At 42.4% G+C, this 25,377-nt stretch overlaps 2 protein-coding genes across 2 annotated transcripts; both read right to left on the bottom strand.

Annotated features, from left to right (window-relative positions):
- Nucleotides 1-6,299: 6,299 nt before the first annotated feature.
- Nucleotides 6,300-19,351, bottom strand: LOC147245040 (dual specificity mitogen-activated protein kinase kinase 6-like). The gene is made up of 12 exons (XM_086184933.1): nucleotides 19,015-19,351; nucleotides 14,470-14,539; nucleotides 13,787-13,835; nucleotides 13,590-13,703; nucleotides 13,387-13,506; nucleotides 13,199-13,315; nucleotides 12,030-12,081; nucleotides 11,821-11,948; nucleotides 11,397-11,474; nucleotides 10,487-10,626; nucleotides 9,818-9,863; nucleotides 6,300-9,608 (listed from the first exon to the last, which is right to left on the bottom strand). Exons 1-12 carry the CDS (start codon nucleotides 19,031-19,033, stop codon nucleotides 9,531-9,533), a joined length of 1,011 nt encoding a protein of 336 aa, XP_086041059.1. The 5' UTR covers nucleotides 19,034-19,351; the 3' UTR covers nucleotides 6,300-9,530.
- A 209-nt stretch (nucleotides 19,352-19,560) lies between these two features.
- On the bottom strand, nucleotides 19,561-24,296 carry btbd17b (BTB (POZ) domain containing 17b). Its single transcript, XM_086184544.1, has 3 exons — nucleotides 22,832-24,296; nucleotides 21,444-21,729; nucleotides 19,561-21,254 (listed from the first exon to the last, which is right to left on the bottom strand). The coding sequence occupies exons 1-3, from the start codon at nucleotides 22,917-22,919 to the stop codon at nucleotides 20,180-20,182; spliced, it is 1,449 nt and encodes a 482-aa protein (XP_086040670.1). The 5' UTR covers nucleotides 22,920-24,296; the 3' UTR covers nucleotides 19,561-20,179.
- Nucleotides 24,297-25,377: the final 1,081 nt, after the last annotated feature.

The following is a 25,377-nucleotide window of genomic DNA, read 5'->3' as shown; positions in this document are numbered from 1 at the left end:
TCCAACGAGACAAACAGGTAACAGGAGAAGAGCCATACGCAACTTAAAGACGTCCTTACACCAACAAGAGGGCTCAGTGTCACACATGCAGGCTCAGGTAATCAATGTCATCCACTGATCTCTCGACTTTCCTTGTCACTTAAAACACTGCGGATATCCAGGCTGAAAGAATACTCACAGACCAGAAGTTTAATTGAAATCATGCTCTTGCTATGCTGAGAGCATTCATTGTTTTTGAACTTGAAAGATTATTGAATAGGTAGGATGACATCACCGCCTTTCTCAGAAACCAGGATTATTTGTGTCATTTGAATATTGGCCGACTTGAAAAACTGATGTGAGTGAAAGTCAAATGCTTCACCAGGTCTATTTCAGGAATAATACATCATCCTGTTCACGAGGGACAATTACTTTCCATCACAAAAAAAAGAAGGTGAATGGGTCGTGTTGGGGATATGAACACTAATCACTCCCCGGTGGACCTTGTCAGGTTCTCGGGAGCAGGACTGGCTTTGCTCCTGATAGTGAATCATATGATTGGAAAGCAAGACTGTCCACGTTTCCAGCATGGAACTTAATCCTCTACATACTGTACACCTGCCTCTGTGGCAGTGACACCCAATAGCCTCCCCGAGGGACATGTTTTAATTTTATTTGGTGTCCAAAAGCGATAAATCAGTGACCCTCTTGTATTTCCCACTGTAAGTGGCTGACCATCTGACATGATCGCACTTTCGCAGCATTTCTTGCACTGGTGCAAAGGTAGTTGAGAGTCTGTATGAAAAGATATAAACCCCAGTGGGACGGAGTGATAGCACCATGATCACATTGAGGTTCATGACATTCAGAAGCCTGAAAGTGGTTTATATATAAAATGAAGTCTCAGCGGTCCTGTTTCTTTTTTAGCTATGGTTGTTTTGCATTAACAGGCACAGACTTGCAGCAAGGCGACCTTGATGAGAAGCATCTCTCTACACTCTTTCTCACTGGGGACGGACATGTTTCCATTAGGCCAGCTGGGCTCTAAATGCATCGACTCTCCTTCAGGAAAACAGAACAGGGTTACGGCGTGGGGGGGGTTCTCCACTTCTCTGCTGCTGCTTTCCCTCCCCACCATGTAAACCTAAGAGCCATGCGATGACAACAAAGAAAACACTCATTTAGTGACCTCACTGCAGTTTCGGCAGTAACAGGTGTGTTGGAGGAAAAACTATCCCCCTGAATGATGCTGTCGCTTAAATATGAAGTTTGACAGATAACATCAATGAAACCCCATTACAAGCCAATTACCAGAAGTCACATTAATTGATTAGTTTTCTTCAATCAATGAAGAATCAATGTCAGTCTCTTAGTTTAAAACTTAAAGGTACAGTCTGCCGCAATCTTAAAAAGAAAGACCGATACAAAATGAATCCGGTGCTATCATCACTAACAGGCCATAAGACATGTGTGATGGTGACTCTGTCTGCAGAGCTGCTGCCCTCTGCCTTTATCTAAATGTTCACTTTTCTGGTGACGAGATGAAATTCTTTCTTTGCAAATGGCCAAATGGGCAGGAAGCAGTTAAGAAAAAGAAATACAGCCCTACTGAGGCAGCACAGCAAGCGGGTGAAGCTTATTCCTGAACGAGAGTAATTCTCAGATTGGCTTTCTCCTGCTTTTGAGCTCTGAAGGAGAGGATGGGGGTGAAGAGCGACGCAGAGTTGGCCTGCTTTCTGCTGGACAGGTAGGTGGCAAACACATGAGGTTTGCTTGTGCTAATCAGCATTAAGCCTGTCCTAGCTGGCATTTAGCGTGTGCTAGCAGGCGGTTAGAGTATGTCATGCGGTCAGGGGCAGGGCGTACACTTCTGGCGCCGTTGAGTCCAGGAGGAGGGACCCAGTTTGAGTAAACAAATCATGCGACATTTTCTACCTCTAAGACAAAGTAACTTTATTTGTAAAATAATTCAAGGGATAGAGCCAACAAGGCAAGTGCTGAAAAAAGGCGAGTGCAATACAGTAAATACTTTTTATATGGAGCTTAAAATTAAGGATCTGACAAAACAACTCCCTTTGAACTGATCTGAACTTTCTGCTATTGTGATGTAAATTGTATCATCTGTGCAATACATAGAAATAGTTTTATTTCTCGTGATTTGAGTAATCAGGAGGATATAGATATTGAGAGTAGGAATTTTTAGAAGCAACCCTCAGAGAACGCCATATAATAGATAGCTGTATTACACTAAACTGAAGCATCTAAAATGACTAAACTGTAATAACACAGGTACAACAAAGGGTTGTTTTTTTGTGAATGAAATGACATAATGTTATAAGTACATGCGAGTGTGTTGCACAGTCCTACCTCAGACAACTGTATTCATGTTCATTCATGTTTTATACCATAATGATTCAAGTAATTTGAGTAGTTCCAGAAAAGTCCGTCTGCTCATTTGCACAGCCGCCTGCCACAACACAACTGGTGGATCAATAGATGCTTGTCAGTAATGCTGGAGGTCATCAATGGAAACACTTTTATGTAATCATGCGAAAGGGAGATGAGAGGTCAAATAAAATCCTGGCTAAAAACTAAACCCAGGATCAAATATTTGCTGTGACTCAGATCTCCCTGTCTTGGGCATTAATAAATGATTTTTTTAACCAGATTTGGATGGTGACAGCTTTGCCCTCAGCTGTGGTTTAAGAGGTCCCCTCCCTCGCCGCTGCAGCTGTTCCACTTGATGACATCGGACCACCGTGCTTCCTCTCCCAGCAATGAATGTGAAGATATTACATTTCACCTTTTTTGGATGTCCCAGATTTTAAGATAGTCTAAATAGATCGGAATCGTGTGGTAAACAACACAAGCCCTTATTTTTCGGGCCGCTGCGTCTTGTGGATGCATTGATCCCCATAGCTCATCCTGTATGAATGTGATGTACCTCTGCTCACTTCAAACACAACCTGTTATAAAGCAGGCAAATGACACACACAGACATCTTTCATCATAACCGGTTGATTCAATAAGCTGTCATTGTTGTTTTTTTTTGTTTTTTTATTGAGCGCCGATTGCAAATATTTGCTTTAATAAATTGACGCCCGCTTAGTCACACACTCTTTATCAGTCTGCACATATGAAACGGCTTCGGGTACAGACAGGTCCCCTCTCCAGCTTTACCTTTGCCACCATTGCTGCGGAGTTACATGTTTTAATTGAGGCTCAACTATCAAATCCATCCAGCTACCTAGAGACACTCTAATATCCACTAAAGAATCATTTCAGAGGGTTCTAATGAAGCTACCCTGCTGCGCTGGGTTGTAATAGGTGTTACAAGCCAATGCGCTTCTCCTTATTTCAACTTTTTTTGGAGATGCATCATCTCTTCATACTGGCAGTCAACTAGGCTACATAATCTGACATATCTATAAAGCTACATCAAGGTTGTTTTTTTTTTTTTTTTTTTATAAGATCTCCCCTAAAATGTAATTACGTGATTGCGTCATCCTGCACAAGTTCCTCTGAGACATTTTCTTCTCTGCAGGACATTTATTCATGGACTGGCATCTGCTTTGTCACCCAATCCTTTGATTCCAGAGAGCACAGCACTCCCCTAAGGCTTTGGACAAGAAAGGGGGGGATGCGAGTTTACATTTAACATGACACACAAATGGTTACACAGATGAATGCATAATATGCTGTATTTCATTCAAATGCTCCTCGCTAACAAGACATAAGCATGTTGCATATCTTCTCTATTTGCTGTGCTTCGGTTGTTTCGGTTTGTTTTGTGACCACAAATGAGTGCGAATACATAAAGAAGAAGTTATTGCTGGCTACATTTTTAATATCTGCTACTGTAGCAGTCCAAATTCATCACTTGCATCATGGTGGCATTATATTGCCTGATTTAAATTAAGCGAGTTACTCATATAGTCATGTGAATATCTGGCCTGATGAATCGTAAACCCTCTGAAATGTTCAAAGAGAGAAAAATGTTCTCAATGCGATTGTAGTCTGTTGCAGTTAGTGTGGGATGAGCCTCCTCTAAACATGCAGCAATTATTTTTTTAGGTATGCAGAAACGAAAATGTGACAAAATGTGAGTTTAAATATTGCGCGACGGTTGAGCTGGGTTCCTCTGACGTAACGTTTTCTTTTCCATAGCTTATACAAAATGCATGCTTGTGTTTATGTTGTAGGGATGAGACGCCTTCTAATTTTGACAGTAATGAGACTTCTCAAGGCTGCTCATTACTCCCCCCACACACACACATACACTCACACACACACACACACACACACACACACACACACACACACACACACACACACACACACACTCCAACTCGTTTGGTCAGACTGCAGACTCAAGTTGCAGTAGAAGCTTGTGCACTGTACAGCATGTTGCATAAGGACGTGCAGCGTCAGCTCAGCTGGGGCCGAGGAAGCTCTCGTTCCACAAAGACTCCTGGAGACGCCTCTTTAAGTTACCACCATGTGGCCGAAGAAGAAGAGCTGCCCTGAAATTCAGGACGTCAAGAGATTACGAGATCTGGCATAAGATTAAGGAGTCAAGCGGAGCAAACAGACAATACCTACAAACACTAGGCAGCACAGAGAGCTGACGTTATTTCACTGCAATAAAAATAGGCATCAATTTACGATGACATCTTTTTTTTTTTTCCAAATCGTTCCTGCCTGATGGAGAAAAAAACCCACAAAAAGCTGACAGGAATTAACTTCAGTTATCAGTTCAGATCCAGGAAAAGTGCTTATCTTACCGTGTTTCTGTCGATAACTACAGTAACTCCCACAGTGACTGGTGTTCTACAGCAGGCTGACAGTTTCACAGTGTGTTACTGTAGTACAGTCTGCCAGTCACAGACTGTATTTATGGTGACGCTATTGTAAAAATCTCCGTTGTCGTATGAACAAACAACTGTTGTTTGTCTTCCCTATCGTAGCGTCAGGAGTTTTTGTAGCTAATAATAATCGATGCAATGGGAGCCAAGTAGTACCTGCTTTTGATGACTTAAAATGCTATTGTGTTATGATAACCACGCTCATTTTCTCATTATAACAGGTTAACTTATCTTTTCTCAACAAGCCAAGGGGAGATTTCTGAAGATGATTTAAAAATATAAGGAGAAAATATAGGTTGTGAACCCACACATAATTATTATATTTAACACATTAACATTCGGACTGAATTTCCGCCTGTGTTGGGTCTTGATTGTAGTCTGATGAACTGATCGGTAACAGTTCAGCTGCTGCACTTTTTTGTTCTTGTTTTCTCGAGAAATGGAGTTTTTAATGATTTACAAGAAATAGCATGTGATGTTGAGATAAGAGCATTAAAGAGTCCATACATATGTTGCAGTTTTTTGCATCGGTACGGTTCTGTAGTCCAGTGAAACCTTATTGTCTGACCTTATATCACAGCATGGAATACTTAGACATTTGCATTTCACTCTTTTTCTGCATCCCGTTTAAAGAATTGTGATATGACGATTATCTTCTACTGACCACTCACTTTTACCGCCACAGTTCTTCTAACTTCCTGAAATACCCCGTTTGCAATTCAGTGCCATTGTGATTCCCTTCTGCATCACAGTCCATATTCAATGAGCGGCGATGCTAATTCAACTGGATGTCAGCTACTTTCCTCACACGACGACCTTTTGAGCGGCGTTATGTAAGGTGGTCTCATCAAAGGCCTTTTCCTAAAAAGAGTGTCTTTCGTTTTTTTTTTTGCGATTCGCTCTTCTGCACAACACCATAGCACCGCCTGCAGTCCACCATCATTGAGTTTCCTCATCGTGGCATGAAGTCATCGGTCTTTGACAGACACACTCAAGAATGGGGTAGTCTGCTCAAAGTGAGCTGTTGTTAACATTCACAGCAAAAGCACTCAGAGAACCATTCCGAATGAATTCCCTCCATTCATCGCACATCCTGAAGAATCACAACTAGCTGAGAAGTGCGTGCTCACTTCTGTGCACTTATGTAAGAATGTTCATACACATATATAGATATATATATATAGATTGATATTTAAATTACCTGCCTCATATTACTATCAAAAGGCAAACTGTGATATAACAACCCCATTAATTGAATTCTAAACTATGAATTGAAACGGTTAATACTTGGTTGGGATTTTAGTCTGAAGACAGAACACAGTTTGTTATGCATTTACATTTCAGCGGGCAACTTTTTAATGGGTTTTAAGTCGAAATGCACATTTCTTCGCTTCTGTCATAACCAGAAGTGTTCAAACTACACATATTCTTGAGGAGTACAGTTATTTATATTAAAACAATTCTCTGGTAAAAGAATACATTTTGATGAAATGGAAATAAAAGATGAAGTTTAGTTAAAAAAAAAAGAAAAAGAAGAAAAGCCCTTTAGCTTCTACGGGCTGTTGCAGAAAAGCTAACTGAAACTAATCATCCAACAATGTACTGAAGTGAATAACCATTAAGTTTACCCCGATGTACAAATCATTTTTCATTGTCAGCTCAGAGCAATAAATCCTACGACCACCTCAAGAAATACACTTCAGCAATAAACAGGCCTTGAACATTTGAGTTTCAGTTTAGACGTCAGATTATTCCAGGGAAAAATCGATCTTTGGAAGCTGCGCAAATGAATTCAGAAGGGAGCCTATTTTGAAAATGTAAGCTGTAGAGGGTGCAGCTATTTGTCGTTTTTTTTTGTTTTTTTTTTTGTTAATATACATGAAGTTGCTAGAAAGAACGAAGGAATCAATACATTCTCTTTTTCAGTGTCCCACGCAGGAGGATGGGAGATACGGTCGCTGCGACACGTGAATGTAGAATAAAAGCAGCTCCCTTGGAGGGTCACGTCAGCCTGAATTTCCATGACCTTACATTCTCAGGAACGTGAAACACACAAGAGTGTTTGTCTGAACGTGATCAGTGTATATTTAATTAACATTAATGACGCTAAATGGATTGATGCAACATGAACATGTATCAAAGTAAATAAACACTAACCAGAGAGATTTCTCAGTCGATGTTAACTGAACTGAACTGTACTCTGATATGCAGGTCATTTTTAAGTAAATTTCCATGACTTTTTTCTCCCCTACAATTTATTGGCTTTGTTTATTTTACAAAATCTTTTCCAGGCCTGGAAAACGGCAATTTTTTTTTCTTTTCGAATTCTCTGACTTTTCCAGGTTTTGTTTTTTTTTTTCCCCAGGACTTAGTGAAGCCTGTTGCTCGAGGCTTCAGTAGGCCTGTTAGTGCCATGAAGGAGCTGCTCACGTGAGCGGAGGAGCAACTCAAGTGATCCATGTGGAACTGACAAAAATAATGAATTTAACAAGAAAGAAGGCGCAATAAAGAACTTTTTTTGTTGGTTTTTATCTTATCTATTACATCCTCTGTGCGTCACCCGCTCTAATGACCACACATAAAAGCTTTAAACCATCATACTGAACAATAAAGCCTTTATTTTTTTGTCTTTCCATAGTTCAAGTTTGTCAGTCCCACCACATGAAACGGTGGCAAATAGAGTGAAGGAGTAAGAGGTAGAGCAAGTGTTCCATTCTCATTGTGATCAGCGTAAAAAGCCCACTTTTAACATACCAAAGGGAACGGCCATGCAAAGAAGGCCGAAAAAAAGAGAAACAAAACAAAAATAAAACGAAACAGCAGCTTCTTTGTGGTGTTGCTAGCTTTCCCTTATTATTCACAATCATAAATAACTCGCTGACTTTTTGATATAAAAAGGTCGAACTACAGTGTAAACCAGAGAGGCGATGAGTGCTAGCCATGAACAGAGGCATGGCAGTCATCCACGCCATTGACATCAGTCACCAACACCATCGGTCTCTGAACACTTCAGGAATGGTGGGGGGGATGGGGGGGTGTCTTGAGACTCTGCATAGTGCGGTGAAGGCGTGGGCCGCTCACCGTGGACTGAATAGAAGCTCTCAAGGAAAAGCATGACTGGGGAGGGAGGGAGGGATTGGGGTCTGGTGGGGGGGGGGGCTGTCTCTCCACACCAAGGAGAGCGCAGAAACCTGAGCGGTGGAGCTCGACAGCGCATCAGTCCAAAATGGGTGAACGAGAAGTCAGCTGGCCCTGGGAGAATGTGTTTTTGTTTGCATATGTGTGTGTGTTTGTATATGTGCGTGTGTTTGTATGTGTGTGAGTGTGTATACGCGCGAGTGTCACACTGCAATAAAATACTACCAACCACTCTAACACTCGTCTACACTGCCACGTCCAGACAGTGCCATGTTAAATTTAAAAAAAAAAAAAAAAAGATGAGATAGTATTTACATCTTCAACACATAAATTATTCCCCTAACATACTGTCTGTAAGGCATAATAAGGTCTCTTGGAAAAACAAAAAACAACCATAAGTGCCTGATATGAAAAGAATATGCTGACTCCAGAATGGAGGAAGGTAAGCAAAGATATTTTTTTATATGTAGGCTAGAAACAGTCCAAAAGAAAAAGAAGAAAAAAGAGGAGACGCAGAATCCATGTAAAAGAACGATTTGCAAAATGGCACACGAGCTTGATTGAGCGACCCCTGAATACTTTCCAGGCAGAGGCAGCGCTGGAGACGACGCTTTCATAGCCAACCAGAGGTCACTGCAGGAGCTGGACGATGATTACAGGACGTCTCTCGCCGCCCCAGCAGGTCTAGGAACGATTCGAGGCTCTTCCCTTTCCGTGTGACCTTTGACATCTCTTGGTGAGTGGCATGTTTTCTTTCTTTTTTTTTTTTTTTTTTTTTTTTTATTGTTGTTGTCTCAGCCTTGTAGCCTCCTGCAAGCTCACATCCCTGTGACACCAGAATCAGGTCAAACTTGATCCTGATGTGCCTAATAAGGCTCTTGAGTCTGGGGAAAAGTCTCACTTAATCGACAATGTACAGTATCAAAAACATACACACGCATATGCAAATATAGCTTTCAATACACAACGACATACACATTAAAGGTTGGTTTTGCAGATGAAATTCATACAATATGTGTCACAAAAGAAAAAAAATGGCTGGCTCTGTCTGTTCTAAAGAGAAAATAATAATAATAATAATAATAATAATAATAATAATAATAATAATGGGCAGTGGGGGGAAACAAAACAACAAATCAGTTCATATTTGTCATGTTGGGTAACTGCTCACACACATGCACACACACACACCAACTCACACATACATGCGCACAGGCACACGCACACACGCACGCACACACACACCAACACTTACACACTCACACACAGGGCGCTCCGAGGAGTGAATTAAACCTCTTCACTTTGTGAACCAATGAGTTCATATTACCGCCACTCTCCCACTCCAGTGCTGCTGGGCTGTCGTTGGGTCACAGCCTCATGTGTGTGGGTGCATCAGAGTTGTCATTCCAGTGGGTTGTGTTTTTCTTTTTTTTTTTTTCTCTCTCTTTTGTTGTTGCTGTTTTTTGTTTTTAAAAAAAAGGTAGGCCATTGGTTTGTTTACTGAGAGGTCCCGCCTACTCTGACGGGGCGGAGCCTGGAGTGAGCCCATCAGTCTTCCAGGATGACCTTGACAAAAGTGGCCACGTCTGTCTCTTTGGAGTCATGCAGGGTGAAAAAAGGGTGTTTCTGCAGCAAATGGAGGACAATCAGGGTTAGAAATATAATATTAATATTAAATCTAATATTTCAAGAAAAGCAGGTTTTTTTTATGAACTTGTGGCGCATACAGAGTCATAATCTCAGGAATTATTGGGTTAGCCTGGCCTCTTGTGGCCAAGAGTGCATGCAACATTTTAACAAGGACGAAACCTTAATAAGACAACAGAAATACTAACCATTAATTCTGTATACGCTGGTCTCTCATTTGGCTTCTTTCTTAAGCTGGAATGAGAAACAAAATGTGCACATACAAGTGAGAAGATTCAGAAACAACAAATGAGACATAAGTGGATTATATTCTAGTTGCATCAATCAGAGGTGTAGACGACATGACATTCACTACAGGATATTGTGGGGAAAAGCTCAGGTACTCAATTTGTTTGAAGAGATAGTTCAGAGATGCTGCACTTTTATGGAATTTTAGAGGTTTTCAGGGTTGGAATTCAAAAAAACAACTTCTATTCGACTTAAAGCTATAGTGCAGAATGTTACCAGTACTAGTACTAGTTACAATGATAATAAAGTGAAGTCTCTGCAATTAATACAATCATGATCCCACTACCACCCAGGAACTAGGAGAGAAGCACCTCATTCTGGGCTTTGTCTGAGGGGAAGGATGAGACTTAAAACAACCCTGGCATAAACGCTACCGTTTACTAGACTTTGGCTTCTACCGTCCTGCATCTTAGCTTCTTCTTGTAAATACTGCCTGTTTATATCAAGTTGAGGCCCCAGACGTACTGTCCATCTTCCGCCTCCTTCAGTAAATGGAGAGCAAACACTGCCCCCTGGTGGACACTGTGCCACTCCACTGTGGCTGCACATGAGGGGATAACGAGGCTCACCACTGGGAGATGAAGTCTACAAATTCTGGTGAGAAACGGTCGGCGGGTAGCTGTGGAGACGGCTCGTCCACCACCTGTTTGAGCTGCTGGAACGGGGTGCCCCATGAGTCATACGGGAATTTCAAAATGGCCAACTCGATCTAGGAGACAGAAAGGGTGCAATTAGCGAAGACTGAACATGATACAACTACATGTTATGATAGTTCAGCGTAGTGTATGCCCCAGCTCAAACCCTCAAATACATACTCACGCCGATTATTTAGCCGTCAAAACATGGTTGTTTGCTCATATCTGACTGCCTCTGAGTGAGTGCAAGACGCATGACACTCTACATGAATTACCTTTACTAATAATCAGGTTTTCCATCCAAGTCCAGCTCAGATTTGAACTGATTCCCTCTAAATCTGCAAAAATATTAATTTTCCCATTCACTTCCCTTTATGCAAATACTGGGTGTTGGTCCATTGTCAGGCACGTTTCGTCAGCGTTTCCTTCCTCTTTCTGAGCCGCACATGCGGTTGCATTTCCTCATTCATTCATTCAGCTCATATTAAAGTTTGAATCAGAGCAGATTACTCAGCAGGGGTTTTCCTCTTAGAATCAAAATCACTCCGTTTTTCTTCTTAAACTCGGTGACAGATTGAGGATTTGTGTGCACATAAGTCATTTCTTTGAAGAGCGGTTTTGGCTGTCAGTTTCAAATGTTACAGAACAGCAAGTTGCCTTCAGGTGAGAAAAAAAACTGCGCTGACTCTTCTAAAAAAACAAAAACAAACAACAACTTTATATACCTCTTACATCCACATTTTAAAGAACAGTTTAAACAAAAAACATAGTAATAACTGCATGGAGGCATGTTGAAACTTTATTAAAAAAATAAGTGCGATGTTTGTGATCCAAACAGACTCACCATGGTGATACCAAGACTCCATATGTCTGACTTCACACTGTAGCCCTTCTGGTTGAGGTCAGGATTGATGCGCTCAGGCTGAGAAGGAAACGAACGAATTAAAAACCCACCAGTCTGCTAGCACATTCTGCACTTTTTCAATGCATTCATGTTTGTCGTACAGTGGCAAAAAGCTATTTCAGCCCACAGGAGCAAACTACTTCAAAAAAGTATATCATCTGGAAGTTAGTTTATGGAGTTGAAAAGAAATAAGGCTGCTAAAATGTGGTTTTCATCAGATCAACCTGGGGCCACAAATCTGAAAAAGTTCTGCCTTTATATCCACTGTGTTCAATCATCCAGCCTTGGCTAAGTACTAACATCTATCAGTAATTTTTCAGAATGCTGCTTTGAGACAAATCTACCCCCCCCCCCCGCCATTTACCGCCATGTAGGGTTTGCAGCCCGCATCCATTGTTTTGGCTACAGAGTCCACCAGGTGGCCACTGATGCCGAAGTCGCACATTTTCACTTGGCCCTGAGTGTTGATCAGAACATTGGAGGGTTTCACATCTGGAGAGGGGGAGTTATTGAGAGGATGAGGAGGATGGAAATGACAGACTCACGATGATAAACATCAATAAACCACTTTACCTCGGTGTATGACTGACAGGTTACTGTGCAGATGCTCTAATGCCTTTACGATCTGGGCAGAGAAGAGAACAGTGAATGGGACACTTCATCAGGAAATGTGATCGGACAGTCTGATGGTAGCTTGCGCGGATAGTTTTACATGCAGAATGATACAATATTCAGAAAAAAAAATCAATACTCTCTCATAACTTTCAAAAACTAATTCACTCACAGAACAGGACATGTGATAAGCCGAGTTATCAAATCAACCCTCTGAGTCCCATGGACTGGTTCTTTGGTCAAACTAGTAACGATACATGCACAATTAATACGACACATTTGAGCGACGACAACAACCCGCTCCTGCTTGGCGACAGTCGTTCCTTTTACTTTGCCCACAATGTCAGTGGTTGCTCTGAGCAGTTGGCAACAAGAGCCATTTACAGGGTCTGGCTCCCTCTGGCTCCTCAGAGGGAACGTAAGCCCCTAGACAACAGGCCGGACCCTCGGGTTCAATTTTAGTCTGGTTTCAAAAGTCCATACCGTTGTTGTGAAAGGACTGTAAGTGACGTTCTTCTGGAGTCAGAAATTAAGAGACGTTCCGCTAGCATATTTTTCTTTCACGACGCTAATTTTGATACCTGAGCTTGTCTTGCGTGAATAAACACTGCCAACCCTGTACCGATTTGAGCTGGTCATGGTGGTACGATCCGGTTAATCCAGAGAATAAAGCCACAGAACACACAGCCTCCATACTGCTCCCGTGCTCATTTTAGTGCAGAAATATTTGTTTGTTGACACTCATTTTGCTAAGTCTCAGGTAGCACATCACTCAAATCTACTTTTCTTTGTAAAAATGAATAAATAAATAATTAAATAGTTGCCGGTAAAAGCGGAGCAGAACTTCCTGTTGAGACTTAGGATATTGTTTTAGGGTGGTGATGAATTCATTTCCAGTATTTGATATTAGTCAGAGATACCCGAGTGATAGCAGGGTCTTGTTTTAGAGCTGTAGTATTCTGCATACTTGCCGATACAGATGTAGTATTTTTACCCATTATCAGACCCTTTCCTGATACTGATATCAGTACTGGAACAACTCTCAATGAAAGCTAACCAGGGTATTTTCCTTAAAATGCTGAACTGGTCCTTTAATAAATATGCATTGTAGTGTTAGACGGCAGACGTACTGCTACGGTGATCTTTCCCAGGATGTCCTCAGGGATGGTGAGGCCTTTCTCAATAACCTTCTTATAGAATTTATCCAGTGAGGTGTCCATCAGCTCCATACAGATCCAAACATCACCCTGAAAATACAACACGTTCGGATGAGACGTGTTCAGGTAGGCAGAGGCATAAATAAACGAGTGAGCCTTACCTCTCTGAAGAGGGCGCCATAGAAGGTCACGGTGTAGAAGCAGTCCACTGTCCTCATAGAAATATCCAGGTCCATCAGGAGCCTCTTCTGCTCCAGAGTATTTACGGTGGCTCGAATCCTCTGCAGACATCACCCATTTTTTGCTTCAACTCCAACATCATTGCATCAAATTGCAAGCTGAGCCCAGTGGCTTTCCGACCCACCTTAACAGCCATGATGACACCGCTGGGCACATGTCTCATCTTGTCCACTACGCCATACGCTCCCCTCCCCAGCTCTGCAATCAGCTCCAAGTCATCTGCCTTCACCACAAAGTTCTGAACAGCAGGCAGAGATGTTAATGTATGTATTGGGCTCAGTGAAAAGTAGATCGGCTTGTCTCAGAGGAGCACAAGTTTACCTGATCCCCAATTGTGACGCACGCTTTCGAGTCCAGATCCCGAGGGGGCCTGCGAAGATGAATCGCGTTTCAGTTAAACAGAGTCTAAACAAGACTCAGTCGCTAAAGCGTCACTAAGTAGTAGAAAAAAATACAGATATATAATCCAGCAGTCTCTTTGAACCCATTTAACTCTCCTTCCCCGCCCCCCAAAAATATTGTTTTCCGTTAAGTTTTGCTCACTTGAAAATAAGAAAAATGAAATATTGTTCTCAATTGACATGCCACCTGGTGAGTCATTACATTTTGGACATCTACGTGAAGAAAATAGTAGGAATAGCCATCAAATAATGTTGTTTTCCAGCAAATATAGTGGGGTTGCATATCTGAAAATCTCAGAGATGCGTAAAATTAAAAAAACATTAAAATCTTGATAAAGGGGGAAAAAAAGATAAATTCCCTACATCCTCTTTTCAATTGCATACATTCCAATTTGATGTGATAGATATTTGAAGGTCTCAAGAAAATGGAAAAAACAGAATGATGCCATCTATGGGGTGAGTGGTATAAAATCATGGCGCGCGCACACACACACACACACACACACACACACACACACACACAAGAGAAGCAAAACGACTGTTACAAGGCTGAAAAAAAAAGGTTCTTCCTATGGCTGCGGTGTGAGAACTAAAGAAACGTACGCTGCTACTTCTGGTGTGGGCTGCGCAAACACTTCTGGCTTCAACTTCAGCCCGGGGTTCTTCTTCTTCCCTGAAACACAAGATGTCAGAAAGCGATTAGCATCTCTCCTCCTGTGGTGTATCAGACACGCACCGCTGCAGCTACCTGCCTGGTGTACTGCAACCAACCTACTGCAAACAAGTAGGGAGCATGATTTTGACATTAAAATAACGACATCTTGCATCCCTTTCAAGTAAGACTATATAAGATCATTTTGATGTAGAAGGTTTAATGAAAACGTTCTCTCAAAAATATGAAACATTAAATTTGTGCTCAATCAACAATCGTCAACAGTTTTGTCATGTTTTTGCAAAGGAGACTGCTTTGTGTTCGTGACACAAGACAGTGAAATGACGGCAAAACAAAACAAAAACGAATGCAGAAAAGCATCAACATCTGTATCTGCCTAGAATTCCAGAATCGGTGCACTGATCTCCGTCGAGGGATACAGCTGTAGCAGCAACCACAAGCTCGTGTGATTAGGTGTTCTGCAGAAGGCAAATGGACTTGCATGACGTGCCATTATGACTAAATAAATATGCTTCAAACTTCTCTGCCACATTACTTTAAGAGGCTTGATCCTACGATGTTGCAATTCTGAGCGTTTAATGCCAGCTAGATGGACTTTCTGAGGTTTCCCACATGTGTAAACTGAGGGGTTTTTTCTTAGTCTATTCTGGTAGTGGCCGGAGTGTTTCAAGGTTACAATTTTGCAGCTGCCTGTCACAAACTATACTGATCTGTTATCTAACTGGAGATTAGAGGAACTAAAAGCTGAGGCCCTACAAGAGAAAGAAGGTGGAAACGACTAATGACTAATCGACATTGGTATGATGACCAAAATGGAGAGGAGGGAGGGAGGATTACTAGGAAATGGAGCCATTCTTCCTGATATTTTTCAATATTATTCTTATGGAGCACAACAATCAATGTGTCCCCGTCTCTCACTTTTCATAATCAAATATTTTGTTCAGATAAGTGGAAGAGTACGGCGCTGCTAACAGTGCAGCTCCGGGAGCTTTCTGGGTTGGATCAGTGACAACCGTTCATTCATAAACACAGTTTACCAGCAGCCTCTGGGACTTCCCTTAAAGGCCTGCGAGTCCCTGCCAGAATGACACAACGGCCAGGCCTAGCAGCGATACACAGGAAAAGCAGCTCATTTCTCGACATGGACACTCATGTTCTGCATGTTTGCTTTTGTAACAAGGTCGACAGGAAAAACAGAACACTTTTCTTGACCTTTATCTGTGTGTGTGCGAATGGACTCTTACAGGACCCCCCACCCCCTCCACCCACAGTGGGACATGATGAGAAACAGTTTAGACCTGGCTGGTTATTTCCTGTTCTTGCAAACAGTGTAATTATTCTACTCCAGTTCAGAGGAACTGGTTTAATGCACACATCAAGAAAAGTCACCTTCAATCTGGGACAAATCTGACAGCTCTTTTCTAAATGAGTATAAGAAACAGGTTTCTTTTTCCTTTTTTTCCCTCCTTAACCAAGACATCGCAGTGATGTCATTACGATGAGGTTGTGAATCACACCACGTCAGTCTGCAGGGAATGTGATTCAGTAAAAGCCCCTCTTCTGGCTACTCTGAGCTGGAGGGAAAGGTTTGAGTTTCTATGGCTGACCACTAAAAACGTCAGACAGGTTCATTACGTGCTGCAGGCTGAAAATAGGGCTGCCATGTCTGGACAGAATATGGTAGTCTCATGTGGTAGGAAGAGATTGAAGTGCGATTTACTCACGCATGCACAGTCAAAAATAGACTTTGTGTTTCCTCCGTGTGGGTTAAAGTAGGAACACTCAAAGCCTTCCACTGACCTGACAAATAAGTCTGCCTTTTGTTTGTGGAACAAAAGTAAGGTTGCAGGAGAACACGGTGGCTGCAGTACAAAAACATCTCACATGCCAAAGCTGTTAGACATAATTAGGCAATGCTGCAAAACTACTGCAACTGTGCAACTGCATTGTATTCGGTCTCAGTTGGTACTATGTTTAATGTTAAGTATTACTGCACTAAAAGTACGTGGTAGCAGTGTGTGTGTGTGTGTGTGTGTGTATGTGTGTATACAGTGACCCTATGGTCAGCGCTGCAGCCAGTCAGACAGGACGCATCCGCTCGAAACACAACAACTGTCAAGACTCTTTGGGAAATATGATGTCACTTCACGTGGCCCGCATACTTCTCACTGTCCCTGTTAGAGGCAACTGAGGCGAGTTTCACGGAGCGAGGCACGGTTGGTCCCTGATTTGAGTCTGATAGGTCACAGATAGAACCATGACATCAGCCCCAGCGCAAGTACATCAAGTAGATCGAGGCAGATAAAACATGGACGAAATCAAATAGCTCAACATCTCTGACCAAATACCTTCATTCTGGGACTAGAGGGGCAACCATTGGTGCTTTCACATCCTAATACAATGAGATTTTTGATAATCATCACTAATGTGGAAATAATGGTTAAGTGGGCAAAGGCTTTTACTGTAGTGCAGCATTTCAAACCAGGAATTTACGCTCTTGAAAAAACCTTTAACGATGTCTCAACCTATATTACTATGATATTAATATGCAAACAGAAAACAGCAACCCAAGTGCTTGTAAATCATTCATGCCGTCATCAGCAATGTAACATCAAACAATGTGTAGAGTCACAACAGCTAATTCATTGGCTGATGGAGAGAAATCGGCTGACAGTTTGATCATTCATAGTTTCCATCTTTTTTCAAGCAAAAATGTAAAGCACTTGCTGGTTTCACAATAAAATTAGACAAATTCTTTCAGTGTGCAGATATCTTCTTGTGTGTCCTTCGGTATTTTATTTTATAATTTATGACCAAAAAAAGAAGGGTCTTTAGGTTTTGGAGGGACAAAAGAATTTGGACAAGTTCCTCTTTGGCTCTGAGGAATAACATTGATTTTTTTCCCCCAAAAAGTCTTCCTCTTTCTAAATGATTAATCCTGCACTGAATAGTTAGCTGCAGCTTAAATGTGTGCAGTAAAACCTTTATTTTCCCATCTAAATATAGCACACATCCCTTTGCGTATGCTAAAAATATCCACACTGTAAAACTTTTTCCTCAAAGCTGAAGATCATACACAGATCAATATAATTTCTCCTGTGAACTGCAGCACTTTTACAGCCGTTCTTAGACTGATGATGTTCAGTGGAAAATACCCTGCGTGCTGTAATATGCATGTACGTAATATGAACAGGAATTTCTGGATTGTGCATGGGATCAAAGTGTCAATAGCTGTGTGGCAAGTCACCGTCAGGAAGCTCACAGTGGGTCCATATACAGACAATGATGACTCATGCACAGATAATCTTCCACACCGCCCTATCAGTAGTGCTGTTAGGGAGAACCCAATCTCCAAACATGCATCAGCAGTAGATGAACTGCACACTAATGCCCACTCCACCCTTGTAGGGCCCAGGCACAAAAGCAACTCAGCAGAGAAAGTCACATGTACTACTATGAGAGTGCAGGACCTGTGTTGCAGCTATCTACTTGCATCCAGTGAAGTGTCAAAAGAGAAAAAGGAAGAAAAAAAATAAAAGGAACAGCAGCACTAGCTATTGGTGCTGCAAGTCAAAACATGCCTTGGTAGGCCAAAGGCTGTGATTGCCGAGCAGCCAATCTACACAGCCCTCTCAAAACAGTGTGTACTCCCGACCATGGTAACGCTAGTATGATTGTGTAACAGCACAAGCGGTGAACTTGAAATGTAAATGCTCTACGTGTGTGTGTGTGTGCGCGCGCGCGAGAGAGAGAGCGTGTGTGTGTGTGTGTGTGTGTGTGTAAGAGAGAGAGAGCGTGAGAGAGAGAGAGACGCAGTGTCTGGACCTTATTTTTTTCCAAGGTGTGTATGTTTTATTCAACAGCGTACAGGTAATTACACAGCAGCGCCGACTCACTGGCTGTCTATGCCGCCGCCTGAAGAAAAAAAAAAGACTTTTTAATTTACGCGGCGCTAAAAATGTTTTTGCACGCTGGTCAAATGGACTCAGTCGATGAGTCATGGGTCAGGAGGCCGAAAATACACACACCTGCGATCCCCCTGAGTTTGTCTTTACCAACAGCGACAAACAGTTAATCCCAGAGCGGTGATTTCCAGCTGGAGGGCAAGTTGTCGGTTAATTACAGCTTGGCGAGAGTCCTTTATTGTCGTGAAAATGGTGCTAGCTAACAACAACACGGCAACGAAACAGTGCGACAATGTAGCTTTAAAAAAAAAAAAAAAAAAGAGCGATCAATAAATATCATTTTACTTGTTATTTGTATGATGAATACCTTCAGACACCAGTGTGTGGACTTGCTAGAAAACAGAAGAGACATGCTGGCTAGCTTCTTTTTTCCTACTCTCATACATGCAGCTTTTCACCTGGCAAGGTTATATTTGTCCAACAAAGCTAGCTAAACTACTACCCCGCACATCGTAGTTTAAACACACATGCGCGGTTGTTAAAAAAAGAAGAAGAGTTAAAACAACTTACCTCTTTTAGACAGAGACATTTCCCCTTTGCTTTGATGAGGGGGAAGGGAAGCACAAAGACTTTTGCCTTTTTTTACTCCCTCCCTCCCTGCATCTACCCGTACACCCGCACAGGATCGCTGGCTTGTCGTGCAAAAACTAGCAGCGATTAAAACAAGATGGTTCGTCCTCGTGCAATCGATGGGTTTCAATCAGTAGCTCACGCGGTCAAAGATCAACAACTAAACGAATGCACAACTTTTAAATAAAGTCCGCGAGGGCTACACAGTTCGACTTAGTTTGCTAAAAAACCCTGCACTTTTAGGGTGGCCAAAGTCTGACAGCTGAAGGTTCCAACGACGTAATGACGTATTTCCTGCCGCGTACAAAGCATCATGGGAAGTTAAGTTTTTTTCATGAAAAACAGTATGTCAAATATGCATGTAATTTGCTTAATAAAAAATGTTTTTAATCATTATTATAATAGTAGTAGTATCAATAATAATAATAATAATAAGATAGAAAAATGATTATTAATCACATGCTTCCACATATTTTTATATCACTGTTTATTTATTTAATTTCAGGGTGAAAATTACACACTGGTGTCATTTCTTTAAAAATTTCCACGAATCTTGCGGTAAATAAGAGAAAACAAAATGCCAAAGGGCTGTAAATACAGTCTTTTCATGTAAACTACCAAACACAAAGGGACATTGATCATGGGATTGCTTTTTCTTTCTTACATTTTACTCAACTTGCTATGTAAATGGAAAACTAAATTACTTAATATTAATGCCATCAACTAAATATCTATGACTGACTGAAATGCAATTACATTTTATTTCAAAGTAAAACTACCACAGGGGTTATGTGAACAACTCAAACTCTTTGATAAATTATAGAAACAAACCATACAATACAACATAGATACAGTACTGTGATTTTTGTTGTTGTTGTTAGAGAAATACTGTAAACCCTCTATCATTACTGTGATAATCGCTGCTAAGTCTTGGGCTCTATCAATTACCTCCATGGTAAATAGTTTTCAGTCGGCAAAAATTGTAAGAGTTAATCAGAAATGTTGATGTCACATGCCTGACACATAAACATATGCTGTGATATGAGAGTATATGTGCATGTTATTGTGTGAGTGAAGGATTGATAGATGATGCTAATTCCTGCCTCTATTTTTTGGACACAATGAGGGTATGGTAGAGTGGTTTTATCACAATGTGCAGGTAGAGGGAGCTGTCAATTAAGTACTCGGATGCACGACGCTGCAGGTCAGCATCCACCAGGAAATCTCCAGCCTCTTCCGTGCTCTGGTGAAAGTTGAAGACGTGGCGAACCACCACTTTTCCTTGCTGCCTTGCCATCACAATCACCGTCTTCTGGAAACTCACACCAGCAAAGTCTGGACTAGAAGTGGCTGGCGTGACAATGATGCGAGGTCGCCCTCCCTCTGTGCGGGTGGGCTGCATTGCACCCAGCTCTGTGTAGGTTGACCTTGCACTGAGAGGAAGCCAGCGAGGGGAGAACAGAGCATTCCATGTCACTCTTTTACTGGAGTCGTGGCCGCTGGGCCCAAGCTGGGTTTGGAAGCTAAAGCTGCGGTCATCACGGGTGGGGTTATTGATGACCCAAGGAGAACCCCAGGAGGAGGACAGGTAGTTACGGGGAGTGAAAATGCTGCAGTTGACGTCAAAGTACTTGGCCAGTTGGATCGGTGAAGCAGAGTGGAATTGGAAAGCTAGATAGAGGAGGTCACGAACAGTCTCATAATACTTTATCATGAGGGGGGACTGCTTCTGAAGACGGAAGAGATACTGAGGGGGTATCATGCCATATCGAACAGCCCTTAGGGCAGTCTCCACTGTTGTACTGACAGGCTGGTTCTGGCTAATCCAGGCCTCCAGGGCCTCATAGAGCTCGAATTCACTCTGCAAAATGAGGTCAGAGCGCTGGAGCAAGGAGAGGAGCAGGTCTTCACTGATGGAGCCCCATTCCTCGCTCTGCAGCACAGACGACAGGTTCCAGGACAGGTACTGCAAGCAGCTGTCCCGCAGGGCCATGTCCCCAATCTGTAGTGCATAGTTGTACCAGCCAACCACATGGCCTGCGGGGGAATCACTAGAAAGATGTTGGGTCATATATTGGGTCAGACCCTGCTGCAAGCCCCATACGTGGTACTTGCTGGCCAGCTTATGTAAAGAAATGGCCTGATCCAGCCGCACAGAGATGTCACCACAGTACAGATACCTGCAAAAGAAACAGCTTAAATAACCACAGCAAATTATCTTCAAGTTTGCTGGTTTATCGCTTCACATCTGATCCTACAAACACCTACACTAGACTCAGAGCCTCTGAGGCAAAGTTTGACTGAGGAAGTTATGGAACAACAATGGTTTTATTTTCTTTACATGGACAATCTGATTGGAGTCACCTCACCTGACAAACTTGTCAAAGACAGCTGCACAGTCAGGCATCTCCCTCAAAACTAGGACGCTGTTGTTGTGACTGAGCAGCATTTCCTCAAAGACGTCACTCTGCAGAGTGAGAACCAAGCTGTGGGCCTGGATCACCTTCACCTCATCTGTGGTGATGGTCTGCACACGCAGAGTGATGTCACTGCTGTTCCCCATGGCCAGGAGGGATTCCAAGCGCTGCACCAAACTCATGGAGTGATTCAGCACAGTGGCACCATTGTCCAAGGCCACTTCCTGCTTCAGGGCAGCTGTACAAAACAATATGGAAGATCAGAAACCACCTGACAGGAACACACTCATCACTGTTCACTCTCACTTTTATCCGAAGTGATTGCAACATTTGTGTAAGACTTGACGGGGCAGGTTTAGGAGAGTGCTCCCCAATTTTTCTTGATGAGCTGTTGCCTCATCTCTTCTTTTGGTCTCAGTTAATAGGGAAAGAGAGCAACAAGGCAGGTAGCTGACTCATAAAGCCTCTGATGTTCAGAGAAGAGACGCTGCAGTGCTATGCAGATGGCAGTCTTCCTGAGCAGAAGTTCAAGCGGCATAAACTGGAGAGTCATACATGAAAGCCACAGCATGACACGCTTCTGTCTCCATTCTGCTCTGCCTCATTGGCCTGTTACTGGGGGTTTAATGAGACACGGGGGGCACACTTGGCTCCCAGGGATGCTTCTCATTTCCCTACCACAATCAATTGCCCCTCCACTTCAAAGTAACCTTTTTCCAATTAGCCAGCCGGCACCATGTGGCAGCTGAGCATGGTGGAGTATATGAGGTTACACACTGGCCTAGCAGTCTGGCACAGCCAAACCAAAAATCTAACAGGACCTGCGATCTGCTACATAAAAACTTCAGAGAGAAACTTATGAATAAGGAATGATTTTGGTTCCACTCAGACAAAATGAATAAAACATTTTTTTTTTTTACAAAAAAGTATTTAGAATGCTCATGAAGGAGCTTCAAATCAGACGGTAGAGGAGTGCGGCCTTCCATAGCTTATGGTCAAAATCTGTCAAAGTCAGATCTTCTTTAAGGAGTAAGAAAGCCTCCGGTGCTCACGCTGGACTGAATTACTGGGTCGGCACAAAGCCAGACAGCAAATGGACTTGCCTGTCTTTCTCTGCACCCAGTAGACAGATAGATGAGGACAGAATGAGTAGAAAAGATAAATACCCATCTCCTGCCCTGAGGCTGGGCACGAGCCACACACTCATGCTGTGCCCTACTACCCACAGTATGGGGGAAGCTGGACTGAAATAGAACAACACAGCTTCCCTTACAGAAAAGGATGCAAAAGTGAGATTAGACAGTAATAACGGACAATTCTGATGCCATGTGTAATCTTACCTCCTCTAACTGTGATAGAGTGGATTAAGAGGAACAGGGTCCCCACATAGACCCAGGCAGGGATCCCTTGTTCACGTGAGTGTACCATATCTTCTCAGTTATCCCGTCTCTCTTCCTTTTCTATTTTTCCTCTGTCTTTATGTCTCAGTCACTCTCTTCTCCTGACCCTTCTTCTTGCCGCTGTGTCTTTGTCGCATGCAGAAAGGTGTGTTGTCCCGTGTGTGCCGCCCGGCTCCCTGTCCCGCACTCTTTATGTAGGACGCTGGCCTTTCCCTGGCGCATCTCGCAACCCCGCGGACTCCATTGATTGGTGGAATCTGGCAGGGGCGTTGCTATAGCGACAGCTTTGATTTTGAATTTCTCCCTTTTGGATGTTACATGTCATTGATTAGTGGCAGCGGGCCAGCCGAGGACATCAGCTCAATGTTTTTTTGGGGGATTTTTTTTCAGTTAAAAAGTCATGCGGGTTTGCACTATAAACAATCAATATTTACACTGTTTCATGTTTTAATGGCACGCAGAATTTGGCAGAGCCGTGCACATTCCAAATTTTATTTTCTGAAGTTGAATGCAACTAGTGCCATGTAATTAGTGAGTTAATTACAGCAGGTTGCCACTGAGACGATCTGCCAATGTAATTAAGGTTCCAATATGTGTGACCAGCGGCAGTCAATCATGTCTCATAATCCATTTATAGGATGGTTTTTCAGATGAAAGTAATTACTCCTCTGATGGAATGTTTATCAAACTAATGGGAGGATAATTTCATTTGTGTTGGCTCTGCATCATCAGTTGAAGGCAGACTTTTGTTTATCAAATCCAAGTGTCAATCAGGACTTTATGGGTTTATTAACAATGAAATGAAATCCATTTTAATGATCCATTTAGGACTTTTGTGTTTTTCACAGTCAAGCTCCTGTAAAACTACTTTCAGGTGTCATGCAGAGTATTAGTGGCTTAATGAATGTGCGTGATTCAGACAAATTCCAGCTGGATATGGATTTAATAGTGTGCAGCGTGCAGGGAACATGCTAACCTCAAACTATGATAATCAATATGAAATGCTGTGAGTGAGAGAATTAGATATCCTAGAATAACATGGAGTAAAGAAGTGGTGCATAATGCCTCTGGTCACGATGACCTCAGGGTTCAAAGAGATGTTCACGGGTGTTTAAAAAGCCTTTAGTTAGCACTGTCAGTCAGAAATAGGTCAGTCGATAAGCTGAGATCCCCTTAAAATCTTCAAAAAAATATCAGGATGCTTTGATATTTTTAAAAATCTATATATCTGATTTGACCATTAGTCCGATCAAACTTGGGATGAATGAGTTTTATATGGCTCTGAACGCTATGGCTTGCTGTGAGACGGTGAGCAACATTATTTCAGAGTGAAGTGGGTTATGGTGAAGCCCCGGGCTGGAGTGAGAATGCAGGAGAAGAGAAGTCCCCTGAGACCCCCACCTGAGCCACTGCTATGAATAACCTGACAGGTTCTTAGTGCTGCTGCCGAGGTGCCCTAACGAAGCCTGCTGCAACAAACTGGATGACCGTCACACACGGTGGCATCTTGCTTTCCTGTAGGAGGATAGAGAAATCACATCTTATACAGCAGCTCTCATCTACTGGCAGCTGTGTTGATGGACATGCCTCTGTAGGAGATGCGTCCTTCATTAAGGTCACATTGCTCTCTCCTTTGTGATCAGCTCCTATTAAGAATCTGATAACAGCAATGCAGGGGGGAGGATTTGACAAGCTGCTGGATATGTATGAACCCCCCCCCCAGGACGAGATCCATTGAGGAATCAATGCACCGCAGGAGGCTCCATCATGCAGTATAAACAGGACGTTTAGTACAGGCTGGATGCCAGAGTGAGCCGTAGCAAGGTGTCCGGGATGACCTTACTCTTGTACCGGAGGGGATGCACCTCCTAACTAGGACTGCACGGCATCACACAAATGGCTTTTGATTAAAAACACACATTATATTCACACGCTGAACGCGTCAAGTGCATCGCTGCATTCTGCCGTTACAGTAAATCTCACACTGACATTGCCTGTCAGTGCTGTAATATTTCCGTCGTGCGCCGTCAATTTCTACTTGAAAGTTGAAGTTCTAGGATAACGGGGCAAAAATAGATCTCAAAAATAGCCGAACCCTGGATTTTAAATTGCAGAATAAAATGAATTACAGATGGGTGCTAAATCTAATCATAAGTTGACGGAACAGCGCCAGTGTCCAATCAGGTTGAGATGTGGTGATCATGAAGCTTTTGATTCACATCATTTCATTCGCCTGCAAGCTGGATGAGGTACTGCAATCCTGCCTCCCCATTCATTTATTTATTCAGGTCGGCTCATAACCTGCGTTTCATTCTGTAAAAACAATAACTACCACTTGTTTTCAACACTGAACAAGCTGCAGATTATTTTCATGAATAATTAACAGACTGTTTAGTCAATAAAACAAAAAAAATTAGACGATTGGTGATAAAAAAAATAGTAGCAATTAATTCTAATTTGATTTTTTGATTTGTGTACTTGCACAT

Source organism: Aulostomus chinensis, chromosome 18, assembly GCF_037954235.1.
Source record: "Aulostomus chinensis isolate RoL2024-O1b breed Wild chromosome 18, RoL_Achi_v1.0, whole genome shotgun sequence".
Classification (NCBI taxonomy): Eukaryota; Metazoa; Chordata; class Actinopteri; order Syngnathiformes; family Aulostomidae; genus Aulostomus; species Aulostomus chinensis.
The sequence above is the reverse complement of the archived record's forward strand: the minus strand, read 5'-3'. Positions and strand labels throughout refer to the sequence as shown.

Excerpts from the sequence above, each read along its gene's own strand:
- LOC147245040 (XM_086184933.1), bottom strand. Across the intron at positions 13,836-14,469 it reads CCCACACCAGAAGTAGCAGC|GCCCCCTCGGGATCTGGACT; the intron begins GTACGTTTCTTT and ends TCATCTTCGCAG. Across the intron at positions 13,507-13,589 it reads GTGTCATCATGGCTGTTAAG|AGGATTCGAGCCACCGTAAA; the intron begins GTGGGTCGGAAA and ends TGATGTCTGCAG.
- btbd17b (XM_086184544.1), bottom strand. The coding sequence starts at position 22,919 with ATGGTACACTCACGTGAACAAGGGATCCCTGCCTGGGTCTATGTGGGG. Across the intron at positions 21,730-22,831 it reads CTCTATCACAGTTAGAGGAG|CTGCCCTGAAGCAGGAAGTG; the intron begins GTAAGATTACAC and ends TGTTTTGTACAG. Across the intron at positions 21,255-21,443 it reads GTCTTTGACAAGTTTGTCAG|GTATCTGTACTGTGGTGACA; the intron begins GTGAGGTGACTC and ends TTTCTTTTGCAG.